Source organism: Lycium ferocissimum, chromosome 4 (genome assembly GCF_029784015.1).
Source record: "Lycium ferocissimum isolate CSIRO_LF1 chromosome 4, AGI_CSIRO_Lferr_CH_V1, whole genome shotgun sequence".
NCBI lineage: Eukaryota > Viridiplantae > Streptophyta > Magnoliopsida > Solanales > Solanaceae > Lycium > Lycium ferocissimum.
The window spans coordinates 49,248,105-49,264,194 of NC_081345.1; the positions used below are offsets into that span (position 1 = coordinate 49,248,105).

General features: G+C 36.6%; 1 protein-coding gene across 1 annotated transcript; it reads left to right on the top strand.

Moving 5' to 3' along the window:
• The first annotated feature begins 524 nt into the window (after positions 1-524).
• Positions 525-15,503, top strand: LOC132053426 (uncharacterized). The gene is made up of 14 exons (XM_059445456.1): positions 525-875; positions 6,115-6,276; positions 6,558-6,623; positions 6,769-6,912; positions 7,004-7,117; positions 7,347-7,448; positions 7,554-7,739; positions 8,981-9,070; positions 9,136-9,270; positions 12,083-12,205; positions 12,309-12,394; positions 12,470-13,082; positions 13,247-13,324; positions 14,031-15,503. Exons 1-14 carry the CDS (start codon positions 609-611, stop codon positions 15,072-15,074), a joined length of 3,210 nt encoding a protein of 1,069 aa, XP_059301439.1. The 5' UTR covers positions 525-608; the 3' UTR covers positions 15,075-15,503.
• The last annotated feature ends 587 nt before the right edge of the window (positions 15,504-16,090 follow it).

Here is a 16,090-nt window from a genome sequence, read left to right on the forward strand (position 1 = left end):
CTAATCCGATTCGAAATTCGAAACATATGGACACATATAAAAGGTTACACTTTCATTTATTTATCTTATTTTAAAGTCTAAACTAAAATTATGTGCAGTACTTGGATTCAAAAAACAAAAATATATAAAACGATACTCACTAAAAAAAAATAAAAAACTTGTGTTGAACTTTCTTAGTATTAAAACTTGTGTCAAATTCTTTTATATACCCTGAACATGTCAGTTTAGGAGGTGTTAAGCAAATCATCATGCTTTCTCTCTCTCTCATATTTTTATTCCTTCTTGAATTAATTTTGTGCATATATACATGAAATTTTGTCTCTTCCATATAGAAAATTTATTATAAATTTTTTATTTAAACAATCAATGTGTTAAATACACTAGTTTAACATAAACTGATGGATCAAAAGTGCATTTATTCCTTGATTTTTTCTTTAAATTCTTTATAATTTGTCCAAACTGAAAAAGACGTCTCTTGACTGTCCTCACTCCTCACGGCTCAAACACCTTATAAAAGTGAAGAAATCATTACTCACACAGATTCTTTTCCCTCTTTTTCAAATTAAAACACTCTCTCTCTTTTTCTCCTCTCCTAAAAAAGTCACACTATGAGGAGGCTCTTCCGCAGAGGTTCCGTCGGAGAATCACCGCAACAACCATCTCCGTCACCATCGCCGCCACAGTCCTCTCATCCTTCCTCCGTCAACATTGCTGCCGGTCCGGCAAGACCGATCCGTTTCGTGTATTGCGATGAGAAAGGAAAGTTCCAGATCGATCCTGAAGCACTTGCCATACTTCAACTCGTTAAAGAGCCTGTTGGTATTGTCTCCGTTTGTGGTCGCGCTCGTCAGGGAAAGAGTTATATACTTAACCAGGTAGAAAAAAATTCAGTAAAGTTAGAGATAAAGTAAGGCTTTTTTGTAGTTAATTATGTTACTTAGGGTTTGTAATTTAGTGTTATTGTTCGATTTTCGGTTTGAATTGCTAGCACATTGCTGTGGAACTGGAGATACAGAATCATTAAATCAATCTATCAACTATGCCTTAATCCATAAGATAGATTGCTTAACCAGTTATATTTCAGTAAAGTTAGATATATTAAGTCTTTTTTTAGTTAATTGCGTTACTTAGGGTTTGTAGTTTAGTGTTATTGTTCAATTCTGTATGAGAGTGAGAGTAGTGACTGTATTGCTAGGGTTAACAAACATGAAATTAAGCAATTAATTGAATTCAAACGCAATATTATCAAACAAAACATGATTAAGTATTGTCTCTGTTTGTGGTCGCGCTCGTCAATGCAAGAGCTATATACTTAACCAGGTAAAAAATACAGTAAAGTTAGAGATGAACTAAGTTTTTTTTAGTTAATTACGTTACTTAAGGTTTGTACTTTAGTGTTATTGTTCGATTCTGTATGGAAGTGAGTGTATTGTCCAATCAATAAATTAATCAATCAACTATGCCTTAATCCATAAGATAGTCCATAAGATAGCTTGCTAAATCAGGTAAAAGATACAATAAAGTTAGAGATAAATTGAAGCGTTTTTTGTGTTTTTTCAGTAATTAGGGTTTGTAGTTTAGTTATACTGTCGATTCTGTATGAGAGTGAGTGTATTGCTAGAACTATATACTTAACCAGGTAAATTTCAGTAAAGTTAAAAGAGACTTTTTAAGTTCTTAAGTTTAATTACGTTACTTAGGGTTTGTAATTTTAGTGTTATTGTCCGTCTGTTTGAGATTACGGAATCGTTTGGTAGGGTGTATAAGAATAATACTGAGTAAGGATCCGTTATGCTGGCATTATTTTTTATTAGACTGTTTGGTTTATTGTGATAAATTTCAGTGAAGTTAGAGGTAAATTAAAGCCTTTTTTGTGTTTTTTTAGTTAATTACGCTACGTAGGGTTTGTAGTTCAGTGTTATTGTCCAAGCTAAAGTTCTAGGAAAATTTCGTTGAATTCATACGCAAAACAAAAGAAATATCAAAGAAAACATGACTAGAATAGCCATTAACAGCAGTAAAATTCAACAAACACAAATTTAAAAAGCAATTAATTGAATTCAAACGCAATATCAAACAAAACATGACTAATTAATCGAATTCAAACGCAATATCAAACAAAACATGACTAAGTATTGTCTCCGTTTGTGGTTGCGCTCGTCAAGGCAAGAGCTATATACTTATCCAGGTAAATTTCAGTAAAGTTAGAGATAAATTAAAGCATTTTTTTTTTTTGTGTTTTTTTAGTTAATTACGTTATTTAGGGTTTGTAGTTTACTGTTATTGTTCGATTTTGTATGAGAGTGAGCGTTGTGACTGTATTGCTAGGGTTAACAAACACGAAATTAAGCAATTAATTGAATTCAAACGAAAAATGATTTAAGTATTGTCTCCATTTGTGGTTGCGCGGGAGACAATGCTTCTCCGTCACCGTCACCGCTCCTTCGTCCGTCAACATTGCTGCCGGTCCAGCAAGAACGATCCTTTTCGTGTATTGCGATGAGAAAGGAAAGTTCCAGATTGATCCTGAAGCACTTGCGATACTTCAACTCACTAAAGAGCCTGTTGGTGTTGGTATTGTCTCCGTTTGTGGTCGTAGTTTGCTTAACCAGGTCTATTTCAGTAAACTTAGAGATAAAGTAAGGCTTTTTTGTATTTTTTTAAGTTAATAATGTTACTTAGGGTTTGTAGTTTAGTGGTGTTGTTCGATTCTGTATGAAAATGAGTGTATTGCTAGGTTTTGCTTGTCAGTGCTGTAGTTTTGGTTAGAATTGGTATTTTGGAAGCTAATGGTTAACTATTTAATTGTTTGAATACTCGAATTATCAAGCACATTGCTCTGGAACTGGAAATACAGAATCACTTAAATCAAAAAATCATCTGTTGCTTAATCCAAAAGATAAGTAGGGCTCTTAGAGGCCTACTTAAAATTAAAGGTAGTTCTTTAGTTAAAGCAAGGAGAGCAGAAACTGAGGGAAAACACTATGTTCTTACGCGGATGGGGATAAAAGCTACTGAGATTGGAACACACGACCTAAATATTAGTTAATTCCGTTACTTAGTGTTTGTAGTTTAGTGTTATTTTCTAATATTGTATGAGGGTCCTTAATAGGGTTTTGCTTGTCATTGCTGTAGTTTTGGTTGGAATTGGAATTTTATAAACTATTGGTCAGTTATTTAATTGTTTAATGACTTGAATTATCAAGCACATTGCTCTCAAACTTGAATATGGAGAGATACAGAATCATTAAATCAATCAATCAATTAAGGATTAATCCAAAAGATAAGTTGAGCTCTTAGAGTCGTAAAAGGCAGTTCTTTAGTCAAAGCATGGAGAGCATAAACTGAGGGAAAAAACCTATGTTCTGACATGGCATGGGAATAAAGACTTAGGTCGGAACTCACAACCTAAGTAGTAATTAATAACCTTAGAATGGAGATGCCAATGTTATACAGAAAATACGGCTATCTAAAGTGAAATTTGGAGAATTGGGATTTGGAAGCTAGTGTTCAACTAATTAATTGTTTGATGACTAGAATTATCAAGCAAATTTCACGGAGATATATAATCATTATATATCATTCAACTATGCCTTAATCCAAAAGATAGGTAGGGCTCTTAGAGTCCTACTTAAAGTTAAAGGTAGTTCTTTAGTTAAAACTAGGAGAGCATGAACTAAGGGAAAAAACTATGTTCTTACGCGGATGGTAATAAAGGCTACTAAGATTACAACTCACGACCTAAGTAGCACTAAATAACCTTAGAGTGGGGATGCCAATACAACAACAACATTCCTAGTGTGATCCCACAAGTGGGGTCTAGGGACGGTGGGGTGTATGCGACATTGCCCCTACCTTTTGTGAGGTAGAGCTTCCGATTCCGATAGACCCTTGACTCGAGGAAAATGTTATCAGAACAAATATAACAAATACAAGTGTGTAAAAGCTATGGTGAAAATACGGTGGAAAAGAAAAATACTGACAACAAAAATTGTAAAGATAATCCAATTAAAAGAAATAACAGTAGTAATACAATTGAAGAATACGAAATAATAGAATCATGATACTGATACTGCTAAGTAGAAGAGGGAGTAGACAAGGTGCTCTGAGCTAGAGCCATACTGTCACACAAGAAAAAGAGAGATCGATTGACTACCTACTAACCCTCTTACCCTAATCCTCAATTTCTATGCTTTCCTATCTAGGGTCATGTCCTTGGTGAGCTAAAGATGCGCATGTCTAATAACCTCTGCCCAATTCTTTTTCGGTCTATTCCTACCTCTTCTCAGACCTATCACTACCAACCTCTCGCAGCTCCTCCTCACTGGGTATCTGTGCTCCTCCTTTTTACATGCACGAACCATCTCAGTCTCGCTTCCTGCATCTTGTCCACCACTGAGGCCACTCCCACCTTGCCTCGTATATCTTTGTTCCTAATTTTATTTCTCCTGGTGTGCCCACACATCCATCTAAGATCCTCATCTCCTCTACACTCATCTTCTGATTCTATGAATTCTTGATTGGCCAACACTTTGCTCCATATAATATAGTTGGTCTAACCTCTATAGAAATTTCCTTTATGTCTCGGTGACACATTCTTATCACACAAGACACCGATGCGAGCCTCCCTGTCATCCACTCCGCTCCAATACGATGTGTGATATCATTGTCGATCTCCCCTTCATTTTTTTGAATTGTTGACCCAAGATACTTGAAGCTTCCTCTCTTGGGGATCACCTGTGTAACAATTCTCACTTCTACGTTTGCCTCATGTGATGCATCACTGAACCTGCACTTCATGTACTCTATCTTAGTTTTGCTCAACTTGAAACCCTTAGGCTATAGGTTCTGTCTCCAAACCTCTAAACTATTGTAACTCCGCCGCGTGTCTCGTCAATCAATACTATGTTGTCTGCAAAAACATACACCATGGCACCTCCCTTTGAATATGCCGTGTCAATTCATCAATCACCATGGCAAATAAAAATGGGCTTAGAGCTGATCTCTGGTGCAAGAAAATGGGGATGCCAATATTATACAGAAAATACCGCTATCTAAAGTAACCCTGGATGGGAGCTGCGTATAGCATTCTACATCATAACGAATGAAAAGAAAGAGGTAGAGCAGAAATGTGTTTAGAAGAATTCACTCAGCACACTGGATTAGATTGTTGGGAAATATACTTATGAAGGATGTAAGGTGTACAACCTTGACTAATTTATGTTTAGCTGAACATGTTTGTTTATCAAGATGAGTTAGATATTTCTGCACGAGACAAAAGATATTTGCTTCAGTTCATCTACATTGTTTGTTAAGGTTCCAGGAAAGGATTATGACCAAGGAGTCCGGGGATCAGATTCACTGTAATATTCTGCTTAATGTAGATCTGCCCAATGTCAAAGAAAGATACCTTTGTTCCGAGGATGGATGAATAAGAACCTATATTTTTGAGGGTTTCAACTTTCAACTGGTGTTCGCTATATGTGGATGCATATAGTTTTATAGATTTAGGGGTTTATTGGAGCCACTACGAAGAAGTTCCGGGAGTTACGAAGGAAGCTTCGAGCTTATATTGGTCATGGGTTGGGAACGGGAATTGAACTCTATGAGATCGAATGCCTTGGATGACAGGTGGCTACTCTGATTTGTTGTTTTGAGAAGCAGAATTCTGAAGCTTTTTTTGAATCAACTCCTGTTTTATCTAGTTTTATGTGTTGGGAAGTTGAAGGAATAGTCTGTTAGAAGGAGACCATTCTGATTAACCATATGGCATTTTTCTGTTCCCACTGTGTTTCTTCTGAAACTCCTGTTTGCTTTCACCTTATGCAGTAAACTTGATAAACATAGATTGCAGTCAACTCATGGGTCAAAGCTGTAGAACAGTGACTGTTGTTCTCTTGAAAACTCAATTCATTTATGTTAGTAACAAGTCTATTACAATGGGATCACAGTTATCGTTACTATTTACTTATATCTGTATACTTCCGCATGTAACAATCGAATAAATATATACCTGTATACTTTCGCATGTAAATTTAATTACCATATGTAACTTAGTGCTACTTCCTACTTTGCCGAAAACATGTAACTGAGAACCTGCTGTATGCCCAATAGCTTCTTGGCAGGAGTAGTGGTTTTCAAGTGGCTGCAACTCATCGGCCATGTACAAAAGGTATTTGGTTGTGGAGTGCACCTTTAAGGAGAACAGCTCTTGATGGAACAGAGTACAACCTGCTACTGTTGGACACAGAAGGAATTGATGCTTATGATCAAACGGTTAGTTTCCACCCTTTAACATATCTATTATTGGTTTTCTGAAGAAGGATCACATGCATGCTGATAACAGTGTAAAGATTTTGCTACTTATTAACCTGGCACATGCTATATGGCTTATATATTACATTCTTATACATTTTGTATTGCTAAACTTTTCACAAACGAAATGAACTAGTTCTATAACCCCAGAACATGTCTTGTTTTTTCCTGTGTCCTTCCTATCCTTCCTCTCGCTGACTCTTGCCTTTTGTAAATTTCTGTTTTGTTTTGCTGTTTTACAGGGAACATATAGCACACAGATATTCTCCTTGGCGGTCCTTCTTTCAAGTATGTTTGTATATAACCAGGTTAGGAGCACACAAACATGGATCTTGTTTGCTTTTTTGGATATGCCATCCTTACCCCTTTACCCTCACGATTCAGTGAATTTCCTTGTTGCTACAGTCAGTTCGTTTTAGATGTCCTGATAATCTCTTTAATCCTTCAATTTAGATGGGTGGTATTGATGAAGCTGCACTTGACCACCTCTCTCTTGTCACTGAAATGACTAGACATATTCGCGTTAGAGCCTCTGGAGGAAGGGCCAGTGCTTCCGAGCTTGGACAATTCTCCCCAATCTTTGTTTGGTTGCTTAGGGTAATTCAGAGTTTATTTATTATCACTGTAGATTTTCTTCTGTGCTTGCTTGTGAAACTATTAACATACAGATGTTTCTTTCTGCAAAAAGGATTTTTATCTGGATTTGGTCGAGGACAACCGCAAAATAACTCCACGGGACTACCTTGAACTTGCTTTGAGGCCAGTTCAAGGAAGTGGGAAAGATGTTGCTTCTAAAAACGAGGTATTCACTTTATATGAATGTTTCTTTTGCTTACCTGTGCTGTAATTATTCAATTTCTTTTATAACCATCCCTGTTCTGAAAACTGGTTCTTTGAACTTGCGCATGTTTTACTTAAAAATAAAAAGAACTTGTACATGTTTTATGTAATTTCGAACCATCCCTTTTTTCCTTCTAATTTGCTAGCCCCTAACAGTAGATTAGGTAACCATTTGGAACTTCTGACTGCAGATTAGGGACTCCATTCGTGCTCTTTTCCCTGACAGAGAATGCTTCCCCCTTGTGCGGCCTCTGAGCAATGAAACTGAGCTTCAACGGCTAGATCAAATACCAGTCAGTACTTAATATTCTTGCACATGTTCCATTCTCTACTATCTATGGTCTATCTGATTGTGGAAACCCTCTAAATATTCTAATTGTGGTAATTTTCATATGCAGTTGGAAAACCTGAGGCCTGAGTTTAAAGCAGGTCTTGATGCTTTGACAAGATTTGTTTTTGAGAGGACAAGACCCAAGCAGGTTGGAGCAACTATTATGACAGGACCGCTCTTTGCTCGTATAACTCAGTCCTTCCTGGATGCTCTTAACAATGGTGCAGTGCCCACCATCACCTCTTCATGGCAGGTCAGCAATGTTCTTAATGGCAGATATAGTGCTTTTTCCTTTATTTTTCCCACTTCATTGATGTTCTTTCTCTATCTGCGCAAGAGGTGTGTCCAATAGCAATTTTATTCTTTTTCATCACCAACATCTTTGACCCAAAAGAGTGACAAATAATAAACCACTGATTATGGTTTCATGATTATTTCTCAATCATTAGTTAGATTGACATTTGGCACCAAGAAAGTGGCCCTGAACAGAAGGAACAATGACAAATAGAGATACTAAATCTAGGGCTTATACTAGAGATAAGCTATTGGAGAAGGTCAGGTAGATCATTTACAATGCACCTAAACTAGCCATAAATAGAATTCTCAGAAACCAAGTTTTAGAAGAAGAGTTGCAGGTCCTCTCCTGTAAAGGTTGGTTATTTCATAACGAGGACACAACACCATCGAGATATTATTTATTTATTCGAATATGATCTTATTGACGTCTTAAATATAGTGTTAGAATATGTTGATTACTATGAAGAATATGTTTTACCAAATTAAGTCAAGATCACCCTAAAATTGATCCACAGTTCCAGATTAAATATAAAAAAGTATTCATCTAAACATCACACCTCAATAAAATGTCCCAATATATGTGTTTTCTTAGGGAGGCTACTCGTTCTTCTTCTCGTGTTAGAGTTACTATAATGTGTTCTTAGCATTCTTGTGAATTTGGAATTTAATTTTGTAATTTCTTGTTATTGCATTAGATTCGCTGTCTCTTTGTTTCATCATTATTATGGCTCAGATTATTATGTAGGGGAACAACTGGCACTTTTTTTTCTGTTTGGTCTCCATTTTCAAGGACATGAAGTCAAAAAATCAAAAAGAAAGTTTATAGTCTGGACACCAATTGATTTCTGATAAACGACATGCAAGTGTTTGATATCTGACATGTCACGGATATGTAACCATAGCTTTGGTGCCCGTGCTAGTTCTTGCATGTTTTTTGTTTTACCAGACGAGTGAATTAGTCCTCTTCAGAATTCCTATGATATTCACTCTTCATTTTTCAATTTAAAAAAAAAAAATAGAAGGGAACAGAAATCGAGGAAAGTGAAACAACATGACAAACCTACAAGTGAATGATTTTAGTGGAATCTTATGGATGTTATTTAACTAGCCCAGTGCTACCGTGTTAGTTCACTCAGTATAACCAGCTTAGGCACCATAGTGTATGCCAATGCATGTTTTCCTTTTTGATTTTTGCAGAGTGTTGAGGAAGCTGAGTGTCAAAGGGCATACGATTTGGCTGCTGACAGATACATGGCTTCATTTGATCGTTCTAAGCCTCCGGAGGAAGTAAGTGCTGCTTTAGTTTCAATGCTAACATTATCTGGTTGCCTCTAATATTTCAATCATTGCAGGGTGCATTAAGAGAAGCACATGAAGATGCATCTCAAAAGTCCATGACAGAATTTAATTCTACTGCTGTGGGGGCTGGATCCATCAGGATGAAATATGAGAAGCGTCTCCAGAATTTCATAAAGAAGGCATTTGAGGTAAGCTTTTCCTCCACCCTTTACTTCAAATATTGAGGATAAAGTGCATATGAGTGATATAAGCATACATGACCGTGTCATAATACATTCCTTAGCGGAGGATAAGCTGATAATAATTTTTTTTTTTCTTCCGCACCATATTTATCCCCCAAAAATACCAATTTTATTTTGGTAGAATGGCTGGTTCTAGGAAAAATTTCCCAAATAACCGCTTTTATGATTGCTATTTGAAAATAAGTCACAGTTCCCAAACTAATTGAAATGTAGACACTTTTTTATGCGGAAATAATATTTGGACAAAATACCTTCAACTTCAAAAGCGGCTGCAACCTGCTACTTCATCTTATCTGCTTTTTTCAAATTCCATGACGCAGTCCTCCAGTTTCACTAATAGAAGTTTGAAACTTGTCCTGATGTTCTGTAAACCAGTGGATTTCTTTTGCAACTAATTTATTTCCATTATCATGATCCAAAGTTACTGTAACCGACTTCAGTGCTATTAATGTCATTGTTGTTTCTCATGTTTATATGCTCCAAGTAGGCCTAGGCGCTGAGCCGAGCTCAATTGAGCTGCTTATAGCACCAAGCCGAGCTTAATCGAGCTTTCAAAAGAATAACCGACCTCGAGCGATGATGAGCCCGAGTCAGTTTTTACTCTTTAGTTTCGTGTAGTAGTGCTACACTGTTAGAAAACATTAAATCATAATAAGTTTGTTGATTAAGAAAAATATCAACATTACTAGTTAAAATTGGTAATTGCATTCAAATGTTATTAAATTATATACTTTATTACTTTAAATTAGAACTCAATTCAAATGACGTTAACTTAATATTGAACATAGAATAGAACTTTCAGGCCAAAAAGAAAAATTAAAAATATAAAGCAACAAATTCAAAAATAAAATAAAATTACAATATTAAATTTCTTTAATTTCTGAATTCTTAAATTTAAAATGTTAATTACATTTCATACCACCCATAAAGTAGTCTTAAGTAACGATGTGTATAAATTTTAGATACATCGAATTAATTAAAGAAGTACAAAATGACAAATTTATTTTACTAAATAATAATTATTGAATTGACATATAGCTAACTTAATTATACTTAATGGATGAATTTAGTTTCAAAATAATCATTAGCCAACCAAGCTGAGCCGAATCAGCTCAACCGAGCCCGAGCTTCACAAAGCTGAGCTTTAATCGAGCCAAGCCAAATTTTGACTGAAACGGAGTCAAGTTGAGACTACCTAAAATACAGGTGAGCAAAGTCGAGACCCGAGCCGACTCGGCTCGTTGCCTAGGCCTAGCTTCAAGGCTACCAACCTTGAACTCCGACCTAGTGGAAAGGAGAGGACTCCCTCAACCACCATGACAAAGAATGGTCGGTCTCGTTGTTCCTCATGGTGGTGTCGTTGACCTACTTCAGCCAATGGGGAAATAAAGGCTTGGAAAAGAGAAAAAAAACATTAGTTGCTACATTGAAGAAACATAATAACACGGTGAATGTATTGGCTATATAGAGATGGATCAGTTTTATTTTCACGAGGATGTGATGAAAATTTTACTATGAAAAAGGGAGGAATGTCCTGATTTTATTTATATTGGTTAGTGGTCATTTAGAAGGCATAAGGGTGCCATTTTGTACTTATCCACGCTATATTTACTGGTTCTAGTGATACTGGCCAATAGGTTGGCCAACATACAACACTGGCTAAGTTCTAGGGAAAGTGTCGTACGGGAAAAAAAAAAAAAAGGGGGGGGGGGTTATGCTGACAATTATTAAGTGAGATTAGGATTTGAACGATGGAACTGGTGACATGGTTTTTCTTATTATTGCTTCATTGGGGGGTTTTTAAGATGTTGAACTTAGCAGCATTTATTTATTATGTTTTGGCTTTGAACCATGGATTGGCCTCCTGGCTTTCAGGGATGGTTCAAGTAATGCTTTCAGATGGAACCATTATCATTTCTTTTTGAGTATCTTTACATGGAGGGCGTTTTCTATTTTTCATAGAATGGCAGAACTTATTTTGCGCAGAAGTCAAGCTATAGAGGTTTTGGTAATGTTAAGATATTTTTATTGGAAAAACCAGCATATAGGACATTCGTCTCCATTTTGAAGTTGTGAAAGAAGAGAAGACGAGATAATGTTTAATGAATTAGTGAAAGATACACCCAATACTGCTCTAGGATAACGAAATAAGGAAAAGTTCCTACATAGCAGGACTCTGAATTAATCTGTACAATTGGTCTGCTTTTTGTGCAAGTGTACAATTATTTCGCTTAGGCTGGGTATTCTCATCATAACCCTTAAATTTTGGAATGGTGAAACATTCTAGTAAATCTCAATATTGAGTTTAAGTCAATTGCCTAGTTATGAAGTTATTGTTGCTTCTTTCTTCGTATAAGTGACCTGTAGAATAAGGATCTTAATTGTCTCCATTTACAATCCTTTCTCTGCTAACCAGGTGATAATTGAGTCAAAGTTTAGAAATATGTGTTAATGCCTTGTGTTTGATCTGTCTGTTTCTTCCTGGATGTGTGCTTGTGCAGTATCGTTTTTGTTCTTATCAGTTTAATAGCTGTACATGGGCCATCTGCCCTCATGATATTGACTATATGTTATATGGACTGAACCCGTTGACATTCTTGCTGGGATCCAGTTAAAGTTCCGTGGTCCATCAAATGGAATGACTTTTCGACCTCTAGATAGTTTTATCAGGATGTTCACGTTTATGAGTGTGAGTATCTAAACTCTGCTACTGAATAGCTCTTTCTAATTGCTGATTCGGTTTTTTTGTTGATGGCAGGATCTTAAAAAGGATGCCTTTAGGGAGGCTTATCTACAATGTTCAAATGCCATACAGGACATGGAAAAGGAATTGAGGATGGCTTGCCATGCTCCTGATGCAAATATAGATAATGTGCTTAAGGTAAGCCCTTATTCACTATAGATATCAGCCTATTTTTAGGTGGCTAAACTGGAATTCAGGCTTATTGAGTTACCAATATCCTAAATGCATATGCTATATGTAGGTTCTTGATCGTTTAGTGTCCAAGTATGAAGCAACTTGTCAAGGTCCTGAGAAGTGGAGGAAATTGATCGCCTTCTTACAACAAAGGTTTGTGTATTAACAATTCTTTATTGAAGCACTTGCAATTGGAAATGTATATGTCATATCACTTTGATTTTCCAGCTTGGAAGGTCCACTTTTTGATCTCATCAAGAAGCAAACAGACCAACTTGGATCAGAGAAAACTACTCTTGCATTGAAGTGCCGTTCCATTGAGGATAAGATGAACTTACTTAACAAACAACTGGAGGCTAGTGAGAAGTATAAATCCGAATATTTGAAGCGTTATGAAGACACAATCAATGACAAGAAGCAGCTTGCAGATGATTACACTAGTCGCATTACAAATTTGCAGAGTAAATATAGTTCTTTGGAAGAGAGATATTCAAGCTTATCAAAAACTTTCACTTCAGCTAAACATGAGTCCGCAGACTGGAAAAGAAAATATGAACAACTTCTGTTGAAACAGAAGGCTGATGAAGACCAATCAAGTGCAGAAGTATCTGTTCTAAAGTCCAGAACTGCTGCTGCTGAAGCAAGACTTGCTGCTGCCAAAGAACAAGCTGAATCGGCTCAAGAGGAGGCGGAAGAGTGGAAACGTAAATATGACATTGCCGTCAAGGAAGTTAAGAATGCTCTTGAGAAAGCAGCATCTGTTCAAGAGCGTGCAAACAAGGAAACCCAATTGAGAGAAGATGCTTTAAGGGATGAATTTTCAAGCACTCTGGCTGATAAGGTGAAAATATTGCTATGCATATTCTTGATAAAAAAGAAAGTATTGCTATGCATATTGGTTTAATCTTAATGTGCTGCTTTGTATCATTTTTCTCCTCTTCCCTATTGTGCTCGCTTAGTTTTCCAATATGATATTTAAAGTTCTCGTTGTTGATGAAAATGCAGGAAGAAGAAATAAAAGACAAGGCATCTAAGCTTGAGCATGCTGAACATCGTTTAGCAACACTGAATTTGGAGTTGAGGGTGAGTTTCTGCTTTTTGTAAACCAACTTAACTTTTATTTGCACCAATCTTGTGTATGATAAAGGGGTGAGGGTGGGGTGGAGCAAAGTATGAGTCAAAAGAAAAGGAAGGGGGGGAGGGGGTGTGTGCACTCTCTGTTATTTTAAAATGGGCGCGCTGAAAAGGGGATCCGAACGCGCACATTGAGAATAAGACCAAAAGAAACTTCATTAAGGACCATTTGAGCTCTGCAGATTGTAATGCTCCTAGTATTTTGGTTTTCACGAGCTTGTGATGTTTCTTATGTTGGCCCTCTGAACTAGCTTTAGCATTTGGAATGCAGACTTTTATTTGGCGGTTTAATAACCTTCAGTTGTGTTGTAACCTTGTGAATTGAAAGGTTAGATTGCCGAATGGATATCTCAATTTAGGTCTATTTTTGGGAGGTGATACCAACTTGTCTTTAGCAATACAACTGGGTTTCAAGACTATGTAAATATATGGATATTTACACTCATTATGTATGTGTTAAAATTAAGAGTTTACATGGATATTTGTCCTAATGACTGCCCGAATAGATACAGAGGATTCATATAACCGAACACAACTAGTTTGGAATTAATACATTGTTTATTGATTATAGTAGTATTAATGACTATTCTATTCTTACCATTCTCAAAAATAAAAAGAGTACTAATGGCTATTCTGTGATAATTACTTTTTACAGGCTGCTGAATCAAAGGTAAGGAACTATGATCTAGAAGTGTCAGAGTTAAAGGTTGAAATCAAGGCATTGGGTGAAAGGCTAGAGAATGTAAATGCTACTGCACAATCATATGAAAGAGAAGCTAGGATTATGGAACAGGAGAAGGTTCATCTGGAGCAGAAGTACCGGTCGGAGTTCACTAGATTTGAGGATGTTCAGGATAGATATAAATCAGCTGAAAGAGAGGCTAAAAAGGCAACTGAGCTGGCTGATAAAGCAAGAGCTGAAGCAGCTTCGGCCTTGAAAGAAAAGAATGAAATTCAGCGGTTAGCTATGGAAAGATTAGCTCAGATTGAGAAGGCTGATAGAGCTATTGAAAAGTTAGAGAGGGAAAGAGAAGACTTGGCTGATGAAGTAGGGAGGTATCATCGTGCTGAGAAGGATGCAAGGTCAAAAGTTACAATGCTGGAGGCTCGAGTAGAAGAAAGGGAAAAAGAGATTGAGATGCTACTGAAATCAAATAATGAACAGAGGGCCAGTACTGTGCAAGTCCTTGAGAGTCTGTTGGAGACTGAGCGTGCAGCACGTGCTGAAGCAACCAATAGGGCGGAAGCACTCTCTGTTCAGTTGCAAGCTACACAAGGAAAGCTAGATATTCTTCAACAACAGTTAACTGCAGTTCGGCTGAATGAAACTGCACTGGGTAGCAAACTTAGAACTGCTTCCCATGGCAAACGTGCCAGGATAGATGAATACGAAGCTGGAGTTGAATCTGTCCATGACATGGATACAAATGATAGACCAATCAGGGGAAATAAGAGATCCAAGAGTACAACCAGTCCCCTAAAGTTTAGTTCCCCAGAAGATGGAGGTTCTGTATTCAGGGGAGATGATGATGCTCATAGTCAACAAACAAATGGTGAGGATTATACCAAGTTTACGGTGCAGAAACTAAAGCAGGAGCTTACAAAGCATAATTTTGGCGCTGAACTGCTCGAACTGAAGAATCCAAACAAGAAGGATATCCTAGCTTTATATGAGAAGTGTGTCGTCCAGAAATCATAAATTTCAGCTTGCTGAGTTATGTAGAAAGGTTGTAAGTATCTCAGTTGTAGGCAAAGGCATACAACTTATTGATCAGAAGTTTGGGTGCTGACATCTTCAAAATATCTTTTTAAGTTCTTAATTTAGGGCTTATATCCCCGTCAGGTGGCTACACAAGTTTGCTATATGCTGCTGCTGCCATCGGAGCTTTGGTGTGACATAATTTTTTTCATTCTGGTGTGCAATCTAACTTAGGGATTTTGTTTGATCCTTCCTATTGTGGCGGTTTTAGGGAGAGATGGTTTAAAAAGGCATTGAAAGTCAGATGTTAAATTACCGGACCTTATTCTCTCTTTCTTTCTCCGTTTGTGCAGTTTTTGATGGTTAGTGAGGTTGATGTTTAGTATTTATCATTGTGATTAGTAATATTATGGTTTCTTTACTCTTCCAGGATTTATGCCTCGTTTCCTCACTTGTCCCTTTTACACTGTATCTTAATCAATTACTTTCGTCGTTTTAATTTGTTTGTGTGGTTTTGATTTGGCATAGAGTTTAGAAAGTAAAGAAACTTTTGAATCTTGTGGTCTTAAATTAAAGATATGTAGAATGTATCAAAATGTTCTTTAATTTTGTGGTTTTAAACATGTCATGTGGAAAGTTGGGAGTAAAAAGTTGCCAATAAAAGAAAAAAGGTGCTTTTTTAAACAGACTAAAAAAGGAAAAGTAGGACAACAAATTGAAATGGAGGGAGTATATCTTGATCCCAAACTCATTTGGTAGTAAAGTTGCTCATACGTCCTTTATCATTGGTAACATCTCTTGAAAAATGTTAGAACCACATGATACGCTTGTCTGTTAAGCATGTTGTCTTTTATTAGCTCTAGTTTCTTGTTTGTGCTTCCTATTTGGTGTTTAGTACTTGCTTTGCGCTCAACTAATCTGGATTGGGTAATTCGCAGAATTGCCCTTCTTTTAAATGGTCTTTAAATTTTGCGCTTCATTTGAAATGTTTAAATTTTGCCCATTAACACCATAGG

What these genes read in the sequence shown, in the direction of transcription:
- LOC132053426 (XM_059445456.1), top strand. Translation starts at nt 609, where the DNA reads ATGAGGAGGCTCTTCCGCAGAGGTTCCGTCGGAGAATCACCGCAACAA. An exon ending in TTGATGCTTATGATCAAACG is followed by an intron (nt 6,277 to 6,557) that starts GTTAGTTTCCAC and finishes GCTGTTTTACAG; the next exon opens with GGAACATATAGCACACAGAT. An exon ending in ATGTTGCTTCTAAAAACGAG is followed by an intron (nt 7,118 to 7,346) that starts GTATTCACTTTA and finishes TTCTGACTGCAG; the next exon opens with ATTAGGGACTCCATTCGTGC.